The 12,233-nt window shown below is 55.7% G+C and overlaps 1 protein-coding gene across 1 annotated transcript; it reads left to right on the forward strand.

Moving 5' to 3' along the window:
* The first annotated feature begins 1,496 nt into the window (after positions 1 to 1,496).
* Nxph4 (neurexophilin 4) lies at positions 1,497 to 10,530 on the forward strand. Its single transcript, XM_028752148.1, has 2 exons — positions 1,497 to 1,674; positions 9,043 to 10,530. Exons 1-2 carry the CDS (start codon positions 1,618 to 1,620, stop codon positions 9,898 to 9,900), a joined length of 915 nt encoding a protein of 304 aa, XP_028607981.1. The 5' UTR covers positions 1,497 to 1,617; the 3' UTR covers positions 9,901 to 10,530.
* The last annotated feature ends 1,703 nt before the right edge of the window (positions 10,531 to 12,233 follow it).

The following is a 12,233-nucleotide window of genomic DNA, read 5'->3' on the forward strand; positions in this document are numbered from 1 at the left end:
CACCCTGTCTTTTTTCTTTCAGTGTTGACTACACTGCAAATCACTGCTCCCTGTTTTTTGTCTCCTTGGGTGTCACCAAGTATACACCTGTCCTTTCTCTGACCCTCTTTTTGGTGTCTGTCACATCCTGTGTGTCTGTTCTTTTCGTATTCCCAGGCTTGTCTTTCAGATTGCCTCCGTGTGTGTGTGTGTGTGTGTGTGTGTGTGTGTGTGTGTGTAACCCTGTGGGTATTTGGCTCTGTTGAGGCAAGAGGGTACTTTGGGTAGCTAGCTGTTTCTGTATATCACTGTATATTCCTGTGTGTATAACTCGTGTGTGTCTGTCTGTGTATGCTGTCTGTGTGTGAATGTGGCCTCACTGTTACAGTGTAGCAGGGTACTATAACAGCGAGGTATGACTGGAGACAGTACCTTGGGGTGTGGGTCTGTCTCTTTATCTCTTTGCTTGGTCCTATCTCTTGCTGTCTCAGTGTTGGTCATACTATCTCCTCAGCCACAGCGCATAGCAACAGCTGACAGCTGAAGACTCCCTGGGCAGGGGAGAGAGACCAGTGAGAGGAGGAAATGCGAAGAAACAGCCCAGAGGATGAGAACAGAGATCGTGTTGGAGCCGGGGACAGAGACAAGGACAGAGATAGACAGGGAAGGGGACGGGATGAGGAGAGCTGGGAGTGGAAGATGGGATTGTGGGAGAGAAGATGGGATTGTACCAAGAGGCTGGGCAGACGGCACTGAGGACTTCCTGCCCAGCCCCCAAACAAGGGTGCTCTGGATTGGGCAAGGGTCAGCAGTGCGGGTCAAGGGGCTAACTTAAAAAAACCAGTCTAGCCAAGGGGTCCGAGGACTGCAGAGGTGATGCGGGGCGGGGACAGGGCGGCGGGCGCCGTTTGTCAGCCCTATTGACAGACGTGATGGGGTTTCCGTCCGTGATCAATGATTCTCATCTCCAGGCCGAATGAGCCGCGGGGCGCCCATCCATCCCCGTCAGCGCTGCGCTCAGTGCTAGTCGCCCGAGGCCCCGCCCGCCCGCCCTCACCTCGGTCCCTGTCCCGATCACTGCCCTAGACCTACCTCTGCCAGGATCCTAGAAACACCCCACCCACCCACCTCGGGTATCATAGGATCAGGGTCCCGCCTAACCTGGCGACAGGGCTCATGCTCCGCGACGCCCCCTTCCTCCTCACAGTCTAGAGCCCAGAGTCCCACACCCTGTCCTAGCCCTCATCTGCCCCAAGATGTGGTCTTTGGGGTGCCGCCCCCCAAACCCCTTGACCCTCTCCAGCTTCACACCTGAGCCAGGGGCGTGTCCGGGGTGTGTCACGGTGAAAGTCACCTTCCGTGCCCCCAGCTGGGCGGGAGGGGGCGCGCGGGGCGCGGCCGCGATTGGAGCACCGCGGAGCCCCGCCCCCCCTCCCCGCCCGCTCGACTCAGACCCAACTTTCTCCCCCGCCCGCGCCCCGCCCCCAGTGCCGCGCTCTGCTCCGCGCTCAGTCCGCGGGCCGAGCCGCCCGCTCCCGCTGCTCGCGCCGCCACCCTCTGCCCGGAGCCCCTCGCCCTGCGCCCAGTCCAGCCCGCCCCGGGACCCGCCCTGCCCGACCCGCTCGGCCGCCCGGGAAGATGCGGCTGCTCCCGGAATGGCTCCTCTTGCTCTTTGGTCCTTGGCTCCTTAGGAAGGTAAGGGTGGCAAAGCCAAGGCGCGGGGTCCGGGACACGAAGAACCCTGCATGCCAGGGGGCTCCGTGCGTCCGCCCCGCCCCCAGCACTAAGCGTCCCAACTTTGTGCGTCGTGGGGGACGCGGACAGACAGACTGCCCGCTTTAGGACTGGCACGCACCCAGCAAGTTGGCTGAGGGTTAGAAGAAGGTGCAGGGTGGAGGCCGGGCTCAGGTCGGCTTCAGGCGCGACGGGGGAGGGGACGAAGCGCGACCCGCGAGTGCGCCAGACAGAGAAGGAGTGCGAGACAGACAGACAAGCCAACGGGTGTTAGCCTAGCCTTCTTTCCGCACCTACCTCGCTTGCCTCCCTCTCTGTCTTTCCGTCCTTCTACCCCTCACCCTCCACCTTACCATTTCTCTTCTCCTTACTTGTCACAATGCCAGGTAGGCTCTGCGATCCGGGCACACATTACCCAGGTACACGCACTTACACGGACCCACACCAGCAGGGCTGAACTTGGCTACAATATCCCATTCCATTTCCCGCGGAGACACCATCTCCCCTGCACAACCTCACAGACACACCCCCCTCTCCCGCCTGGTGGACAGGGGTTGTTGTCTGGGAGGGGAGTCTCTCCTTCCATCTCCTCCCTGCCCCCACCCTTCTCACTGTCTCTTTTCCTGGGGTTTCTGGGTGAAGACCCAAAGGCTAAAAAGGCCCAGACCTTATCCTGCCCGACTTGAGATCTTCAGCCCGTATGGGCTCATACGTGCTGATGAGGAGTGTGTGGGTTAAAACCAGCCCTTGTGTGCCAGCATATGTCCAGGGAATCCAGGCACTGGGACCCAGGGTGAATGTCTATGCTGGCATGCTGTGGAGACGTTATCTTGCATGGGTGATAGTGTCTGCTTCGTAGCACTGCCGTCTATTTGTGCCCTGAAGTGTGATCCACAAGGGTGGTTTAGACTCAGCCCCCCCAACTTCCTTCCTCAACTATGACCTACCTAGTTTAAGGGTAACCAATTGGCTCTACAAGCCCTCACTCTTAGACCTCAACCCCCAGCCTTTAAGAGAGTCCAGTTATTCTCCTCTAAAACACTTGGACCCCAGGCCCGGTGTGGTGTTCCCCATAACTACAGTAGGGTAGACATTGCTCCAGTGAGTCAGTAATAGAGACCTCGGATTCTTTCAAGCCCAGCTGCCTAGTGACCTTGAGGGAGCGGAAACTGGGCAATAAATAAATAAATAAGAAAGAATAAATGAATGGAAAAAAAGAAAAGAAAAGAGCCCTCCCCCGGTGTAAAAATCACTCCCTCTTCCAGGAGCTTCCTTTGAACCTGAGGCCTGGTTTCACCCAGGAAGACTGCAGGAGAGGGTCAGGCCGAAAACCACAGTGTGAGAAGGCCTGGGGTCACGGAGGAGGGAAGGATATATTGCCCTGATCCTTTCCCCCACCCCCACAGGCTTTCTCCACTCTCTTCCCATCAAATTAACTCCCCCATGGACAGATCTGGTTTAATTTCCTTTGCCCCCTGAAGGGGAAGGAAACATCTGGTAGAGACTTCAGGGAGAGAAAGCATGAGGGTGATGGGAGAGATGAGAATCTGTCTTCCTGTGAGAGAGCTTCAGCTGTGGAAAGGCTATGTCGGAATCAGCAGGGAAGTGCCTGTCTGCCATTTGGTCCAGCCTGTGGACATGTGAGGGTCTGTGTTTATGTGTAGTGTGTGAATACCTGTTACTTTGCATAGGGTAGTATAAGGAAATCTGTTCCCCAATGGACTTATGAGTAGAACAGTAGGCTGTGTGAACATGCATAGACCCCCCGGGGGTCTCTGATGTATTTGCATGCTGGAGCACATCTGTTATTTGCGTGTGAATCTGGGTCTGGGAGTGTGCTCCTAGCTTTGAGTGTGAGCAAGCATGGATTGTGAGCCTCAGAGATGTTCACCTGATTGTGAACATGTATGTGCACTCCTGAGTGTGCCTGCATTCTGAGATATCTGGATGCCAGAGTTGGGAGTGGGCAAGAGGTGAGACTGACACTAGGCTGAGCTGTTGATGGGGACAGCTCTTAAAGCAGCTCATGGGGAAATCTTGACCATCAATGCTGCCCGCCCAGCCTCCCCTAGGAGTTCTCTGTTTCCTCCTCTACTTCTAGGCTCCTGAGACTCCTCTCTGGTTCTGGTTCCCCTGGCTTCCATCGCTCCAGGGGCTCTGGCTTCTGGGCTGGACTGGCTGCTTCAAGATCTTTCCAATATGGTCTTCAACCCCCTTTCCCTCTATATCTCTGTCTTCCTTGCCCCTTGCCAAAGCAGCTGCCTACTGGGAAAAACAGCAGGCGATCAATAGTCACTAATCACTAATCACTAATTACTAATTAGCTGGGGGAGGGCAGGGACGGGGGCCCTGTGGGACCTTTCAGTTCTATCCTGCCTCAGGGAAGGATTACAGCTACACAGGGCTCTCAGTCTAGGCTAGTCACAACCCCTGTGCCAACCACTACCTCCTTACCCTCCTCAAGCCCCCTAATCTCTGGCTGGGCCACTTAGGCACGCACAGCCTGGGCTTGGTCCCAGAACTGCTGGCTGGGATTTGGGGGTAATCAGGGGCCGCAGCTGGGCCAGGGATACTGGAGGAGTGTCTAAAGTGACAGCCCCCTTGGGCCAGAGCTAGCAGCCAAACCTCACATCCTGAATGGGAGGGGCACCGTTGGAAGGAGAATTTCCAGAGGGTCATGGTTGGGCTGGGTGAGGAGCTACATAGGGCTCTAGAAGGAGATGACAGTGGAGATATTTGGTTAGAAAGCAGACGGCAGGTAAAGAAGAGTCACGGGGGTCGGGGACCCATAGTTGGAGAGAGGCAAGATAAAACCTTGAAAGCCAGCAGGTAGGTGAAAGGACCCTTGGAGGGGTCAGTAAGGAGTAATTAATTGGCAAGGCGCTAGGGAACTTTGAATAGAGAGAACCCTGTAACCCAGGATAGGCGTGGGCAAGGGGACAAGGTTAACAGAGAGGTGGTCAGGTTGTGACGAGAGGTTTTCTGGTTCAAGCTCAAAGGGGTTCCCAAGATATACAGTAGAAAAAGCGAGCCGGGATAGGGAGCAGAGAGTGCGGCCTTGAGCACTGGAAATTGGCGAGTCTCCCCTTCTCCCATGCCCGCCCCTCCTCCACCTCCACCCCGCCCACTCCCCCTCTGGCTCAGGCTTCGGGAAATTACATCCCCGCTCCGCGCTCCCCCCCCCACCGCGCCCTGGAGCCGGCGCCTTTATAGGCACATTTATTGCAATAATAAAGTGAGGCGCGGGGCGGGGGGCGGGGGGCAGCCGTTCCCGGGGGGACCGCGCCGGCTCTAGGAAGCAAGGAAATAAAATAAAATAAAATAAAATCAAAATTCAGATAACGGTGAGCCTTGCGCAGCAGGCCGCGGGCAGGCGAGAGGGTGGGGCTGCGGGGGAGAGGGCGATTGGCCCAAGGACAGAGCCCAGAGCCCACCTCACCAGCAGGCCCTCACCTCTACTCTGCAAGAGGTATCTTTGCCTCCACTTGCCTGGCCCCCTCCCAAACTTGATGCTGAAGCTGGCCTTCTGCCTCTTCCTGTCTCCTCTGAATACCTGTCCTTAAGGCCCTGTCTGTTTTCACACTGACCATCACTTTCCTGGTTCCCTATCCCCCATTCCAGTCCCCCAGTGGCTTCCCCTACCCCATCTCCTGGGTATCTATCCATCCATCAGCCTCCTTCTTCCTTCCTCCCTTTCTGTTTTGCCCCATCCTGTCCCCACGACTGTCTCCCTGGCCCATCTTCAATGCCAGCCAGTCTCTAGAGCCCATTTGTCATTGACTGCCTGTCCCATCCTCCACTCTTCTGGTCTCTGACCCATCATCGCCTTCTAGGTCTCTGCCCAATACCTGGTCATTTCCACTCTCTCCCGGTCTTGTCCCCCGGTCTACCCTTGTAGGATCTTCATCTTCATACCCTATGCTCCTACCAGCCAGGTACTCAATCCTAGTCCCAGACCATCTCTGCCCTAGTGCTCACCTCAGGCTGTCCCTGTCCCGTCCTGTCCACCCCCCCCACCATACACACCATCTTTATTCCCAGTTCCCAGCCAGACGCCACCCCACCCTGACCTGACTGCAGAGATGGCTGTCTACTTGCAGGGACTCTGTATTCTACCGCTTGCTTCCCCAACCAGGGCCTAAATTGTTTTCTTCCTCTGATGAATTGTAAGTTCTTTCTGACCCAAACGCAACGGACTAGTCTGGAGGCCCCGGGGGAGTGCACCCTGCAATGCGGCTAAGGGGGCCTGACAGCCGGATCCTCCCTCTCTATCCCCAGCCGGCCTATCCCCAATGAGCCTTGATGGAGTTTGTTTAGCATCAGGAGGTGGCCTCAACTCCCCCCTCAGGTGCGTGGGCCTGTTGCCTTGGGGCAAAGTGTTTCTGGCTGAGCTCCTTCCGAATAGGCCTGAAGGAGTCTGCTGAAAGCCCCCCTAACCACCACATACCTCCACCTCCTACCCCAGCTGACAGCCAGCCTGCTAGCCTCTCCCCTCTGCAAATGTCACTGAGCCCAATTAGTTTAATTAAACTAGCTTTCAAGTTGGGGAGGTTTCCCCCTTGGTCAACACCCTGCTCAGGCCCTCAGTCCTTGGGGGGGGGGGGCTCTGGCAAAAAGGAGCTCCAAATACTACCTTGTGTTTCCTGCCCCCCCCATCGATTGCCAGAAACAGACAACCAGAAGGACAGACAGAGATGCCCCCCTTCCATTGCTAGAAACAAGCAGGACAGACAGAAAGAAAAAGGGGAGTACTCCCCAGGACTGGAAATCAGAGATAGAATGGGGGGAGGAGAAACTGAGACAGAGAGGTTGAGAAAAGAGTGGGGAAAGGGAAAAGAGAGAAGGAGGGAAGGGAGAGAGGGAGAGGAGAGAGAGAGAGAAGGAGAGAGAGCAAGAGAGGGAGAGCGATCGTGAGCGATCAAGGAAGCCAGAGGGAGGATTTTATTTTATTTTATTCCGTGTTCCCATTTCTCGGCTCGTTTCCTTTCAGACTCTCACCCCTCCCAGTCCGAGCTCCCCACCCCTCCAAGGTCGCTTCAGCTGCCTCCCCCACCCCAACTCTTCCCTTTTATCTTAGCTCACTCCAGCAGTGGGTGGGTGGGTGGGGGTACCAAAGCCCAGGGATTTGCCAGGATCACAGAAGCAGAGACAGCAATTTGTCTGGGATCAGAGGTGGGGGGACATCCTGGCACCTCTCTCTGCCCTGCTAAACCTCATTTCCTCCTCACCTCTTCCTCTGAGGAGACTGAGCTACCAGCCCTGAGCAGGTCCCCCGGGGTTGGGTGCAGGGCAAAGAATGCAAGGATGTCCTAAGAAGTAGTAGCTTGGAGGCATTTGATGTCCTAGCATGAGCAGCTTGCGGGAAGTGGGGGGACTGGTCCAGCTGGAAATAGGACTTTACTGGAAATAAAAGGGGTTTGTTCAAGAGCAAAAGAGAGGTAGAGATTAGGGGGTAAGATTTCAACAACCCACCCTTTGGCTTTCTCTGAAGCCTTACCCACTCCTACCTCTAATACATCTCCACCTCCCGGAGCTTCTTCCTTGCCCCCATCTCTATCCTAAGCTTCTGTCCCTAGTCCTACTCAGGCACACCCTCTGGGCGTTAGATGCCAGCTCGAGCTTGTCTGCATGAGTCAATCACTCTCACCACCTCCACCACCCTCACCTGGGTTGGGAGGAGGGCTGGATAGGAGAAGACATGAGGGGGGCAATAAATATGTATGACGAGCGGGTGGCGGCAGCATTAATAACCCAGGATCGCAGCAGCGTCGCGGGGACGGAGACCAGCCAGTAGAGATTCTAGCCCAGCTCGGCCATTCCTGTCCTCTGTGAATGTAGTGTATATATAGACTCAGGTGTATACAAACAGAGGGGTCACTTGTGTTCCCAGGCCCTTTACCCCTGTACCCTCAGCCTGCAAGTCAGCATGCCTGTTGTCCAAACACAATTTGTAAAGGCTGGTAAGGAAATACATGATGTGTGTGTGTGTGTGTGTGTGTGTGTGTAATACACACACTCACTCCTGTGGTATGAACACAGACCACAGTCACTCTGCAGACACCCCCTTAGAAAGACCCTGACACAGGGCCTGTCACAAGAAAAGTCACACCTCTAGACAACCACACAGTCACCCTGTACACAAATACCGTAGCTACACGCATATCACTACCACAAACTGGCACACAGCTTCACACATCGAAACAGACAGATACCTCCCCCCACCCCAGGTAATCCAGGCACAAACACACAATGGACAGTTAGCCATTGAGCCATTGAGAGCAGATGGGGGACACACACACACGGCCTCCTCTGGCTAATACACATAGGCATACAGACACATACACACAGACAATCGACACAGCCCTCACAGACTGAATATGTACAAGCCACCCCAGACAGAACACATGGACACATACACACAACCGTTTCAGGATTACCACCACCCCAGGCACACATGGAACTGCCTCTCCCAGGGGACTGGCAGGCAGCTGTCAGGGCCACACTACCGGTGGTGTCTAGTGCGGGCTGACTGACACACTCTGACGCGCTCTGCTCCTCCCCCTCCCGCTCCCTGTGCCGAAGCGCCATCTCCATATTTCTTCCTCTCACTCTCCCGTCACTCTCTCCCTGCTCCTTCACTCCCGGCCACCCCCTCTACACACACCCCAAGATAATTGATGGCCGAGACCTGGCCTGGCCACTCCCGCCTGTCTATCCATCTTGTATTAGCATCAACGCTGTCTCCCAGATCCCTGGCCACCTGAGACAGGCCAGCACCATGGGCGGGCAGGGTGGCTCCTCCAGCCCTTCTAAGCCAAGGGGTTGGGGACAGCGGGAGTGTCCCTTTATTCTGCAAGATTCAACCCCATGGTCTGGGATTGTCTCTGCTCAATTGGTTCTTAGAGGTTCTTCATCCTCCGGGAAGGATGAAGGATAGGATGGAAATGGTCTCTACAGAAGCCAGGAAGCTCTTCCTATCTTTTTACTGATGCCGGAAGTTGAGGGTGCACATAGGTCTCGGTTGGTTGTCAGGTCCATCACTGGGACCATTACAGGCCAGACTATTCAAAAAAGACCTCTCCCTTTCCCCACCCACATCAAAGCTAGCTTTGTCTTTATGCCCACCCTGGCGCTCTGTGACAACCCTGGGTCGATCAATAACTTCTCAGATATAGAAGCTACGGTCCGGATACACGAAGTGACTTGACCAAGATCACAGAGCTTGAAAGGGCTTCAATGTCTGACCCCGGAACACACTCCTGAGCCACTGCTGTGGGTTGCCCAGGCCAGCAACCCACAGCGGTTTCTCTCTTCTTTCTTCCCACACAGACTGTCTGTGGCCAGATCGTGGAGTCCGGGAGGCCCCAATACCTGGACCTGCGTCCCGCCATGGCCGGAGGGGGCGCCCACGGCCAGCAGCTCCCAGCGCCCGCGTCTTCTGAGGGCCTGGGCACCGCACGCTCCTGGAGCTGGGCTTGGCCGGCTAACCACACCGGGGCGCTGGCCAAGCCGGGGACAGCCGGTGGCCCGCCCGTGCCGCGCACCAAGAGGAAGCCATCCATTAAAGCGGCCCGCGCCAAGAAGATTTTCGGCTGGGGGGACTTTTACTTTCGCGTGCATACCCTCAAGTTCTCGCTGCTGGTGACCGGCAAGATCGTGGACCATGTGAATGGTACCTTCAGTGTGTACTTTCGTCACAATTCGTCCAGCCTGGGTAACCTAAGTGTCAGTATCGTGCCGCCCTCCAAGCGTGTGGAGTTCGGGGGCGTCTGGCTGCCTGGGCCTGCCCCCCACCCTCTACAGTCCACGCTGGCACTAGAAGGGGTGCTTCCTGGACTGGGGCCCCCTTTGGGGATGACGGGACAGGGGTTGGGGGGCAACCTTGGGGGCGCACTTGCCGGCCCACTCGGAGGCGCGCTAGGAGTTCCCGGGTCCAAAGAGTCGCGCGCTTTTAATTGCCACGTGGAATATGAAAAGACAAACCGCGCTCGCAAGCACCGCCCGTGCCTGTACGACCCGTCGCAGGTGTGCTTCACCGAGCACACGCAGAGCCAGGCCGCCTGGCTTTGCGCCAAGCCCTTCAAAGTCATCTGTATCTTCGTCTCCTTCCTCAGTTTTGACTACAAACTGGTGCAGAAGGTGTGCCCAGACTATAACTTCCAGAGTGAGCACCCCTACTTTGGATAACGCCCCTGTCCTGGTCCCCGAGCTTCCCACCAGGTCGCAGTCTCACTAGGTGGGACCCCTCCCTGTATACCCCATGCTCCTGTGAGTGATCCCACTTCTTCCGCTATGGGTAAGGTGGAGGAAAACAGCCTTCCCCGGGACTATCAGCCAGTGTGGTCCTCCATTTCCTTGTGGTACCGAGTGTCCCCGAGGCTGGGGTAGTCTCTTCAAACGGTAAATTACAGGGGCAAGAGCATAGCCCCAGAGTAGGTGGGACTTGAGGTTTTCTTAGGGTTCCCTACGAATACTCTTGCCCACACCGCAGTATTAATGACGCCTGGCCTGGCATTTTCTTTCCCCGAGCGTGGGTCCTCTCCTCTCCTCCCATCCAGGACTGTAAAAGTCTAAAAGCCCCAGCCCATCTAGTCCTCTCCCGTTCTGCGTGCCCCATGTCAGTCCCCCTTTCTTCCTAACCTTGCTGAAGTCTTGATCAGGGGGCTCTGCCTGGCCCCTGTGCTCTGCCTCCCCACTTCCATCCCGTGCCCCTAGTCCGGCTGGCTACACCTGCCCTCTCTGGCTGCTTCCTTTCGGTGATATTTTTTTTTTCTACGCCAAAACAGACGGGGAAGGGAACAAAATAAAGCGAAATCCAATACTCTCCTGTGTAAGACCTTTGTAGGAAAGGAGGGCGGGTAGGTGTGGGTTTTTGTCTGGTAGAAGTTAGCCTGGACATCTCTCTTTGGCGCCCATTGGGGAAACCGAGGCAAAGGCTAACAGACCCAGCACCTTGGAGTTCATTTCAGACCTTATCAAGGAGTGAGTAACCAATGGGTGAGAGTCTGCCCAGGTGGGAATTACCTAAGGTGGGAAGACGCTAGTGAAGGCAGATAGAACGGGGATTAGACCTGAGGTAGGACTTCCGGCGGTCTAATTGGGAGATTTAGGGGAAAGACGGTTTAAGACCTTGAGTGGGATGGAGAGGCAGGGACAGCGTAGGTAGCGCGCTGACAACCTGGTAAGCTCTACCGGGCTGGAGGGAAGGGGAAGGTTGGGAGGGAAGGGGAACGGTGTTTGCGGCATCTGGAGTCATCGATCTTCCTTTTCCTTCCTAATTTCGTGGGCGCTGAGTTTGCAGACGGCTGAGGGAGGGAGGGAGCACTGGGACGAGGTGATGGGGGAAGGGACCAGCGCAGGTTTGGAGGGCGGGGCGGAGTCCCTGCTGGTAGCCGCTAGCTAGCGAACAGCCCCCTTCAGCCAGCTGCCCACCCTCTCCACCCCCGCCTTCAGCAGCTCCCTCCTGCAGCCTTGGCTGCTAATTTTATCCGCCCCCAACCCTGGCCCGGGCGTTAATTGGCTGCGGCTTCATTAGTAGTTCTCAGCTCAGCAGCCCCCCTCCCCTTGGGACCCCCTGACTGGGGCTTGGGGGGGAGGCGGTGCAGACAAGCTGAGGTACAGAGAGTCTTTTCCTCTCAAGCCTGACTTCACTGGAGTTCCTGGCACCCACAGAGAAGAGAAGTGGACAGTGTCTTCCACAGGATTGCCCACAGCTCATTCGGGGACTCTGAGTTAGAGATGGATCTGACCCAGTCATAAATGTCTGGAGCTGGGGATGTAGCTCTTGCATGTACAAGACCCTGGGTTCAATACACAAGCAAATGTAGGAAGGTGTGAAGAGAAGGAAGATGGGAGGAAGGATGCAGTGGTTTCCTCATCCAGGGCCTGTAGAGAGAAGCCAGGCTGTAAAGGGAAGGCCCTTAACATCAAGACACATTCAGCCCTCCTGTGAGATCCAGGTGGGAATGCTTAGGGCAGCAGTGACTGAAATCACTTGGGCCTCTGTCTCCTCAATAAAACAGCATACACAGTCCTGGAGAGAGTGGCTCAGTGGTTAAGACCAGTGACTGTTCTTCCAGAGGTCCTGAGTTCAATTCCCAGCAACCAACATGGTGGCTCACAACCATCTGTAATGGGATCTGATGCCCTCTTCTGGTGTGTTTGAAGAGAGCAATGGTGTACATATATACATTAAATAAATAAATAAATAACTACATCTTTTAAACAAAAAACCCAGCATACATACATGAGCCCCTAGATTCTATCTCTAGCACTGAAAGGGAAACAAAACCAAAACCTCACAGTGAGCATGGTGGTGGCACACACCTTTAGTCCCAGCACTCAGGAGGCAGAACTCTGAGTTTGAGGCCAGCCCAGTCAACAGAGAAAGTTCCAGGACAGCCAGTGCTACACAGTGGAGCCCTGTCTCCAAAATCCATAACAACTCCCGCTCCCCAAAACCCAACAAAACCCACCACCAAACCCTGAACTGCAGTCTTCCTCTAAGGCTCTGCCTTTTT

This window comes from Grammomys surdaster, unplaced genomic scaffold, assembly GCF_004785775.1.
Source record: "Grammomys surdaster isolate TR1022 unplaced genomic scaffold, NIH_TR_1.0 125877, whole genome shotgun sequence".
Lineage (NCBI taxonomy): Eukaryota > Metazoa > Chordata > Mammalia > Rodentia > Muridae > Grammomys > Grammomys surdaster.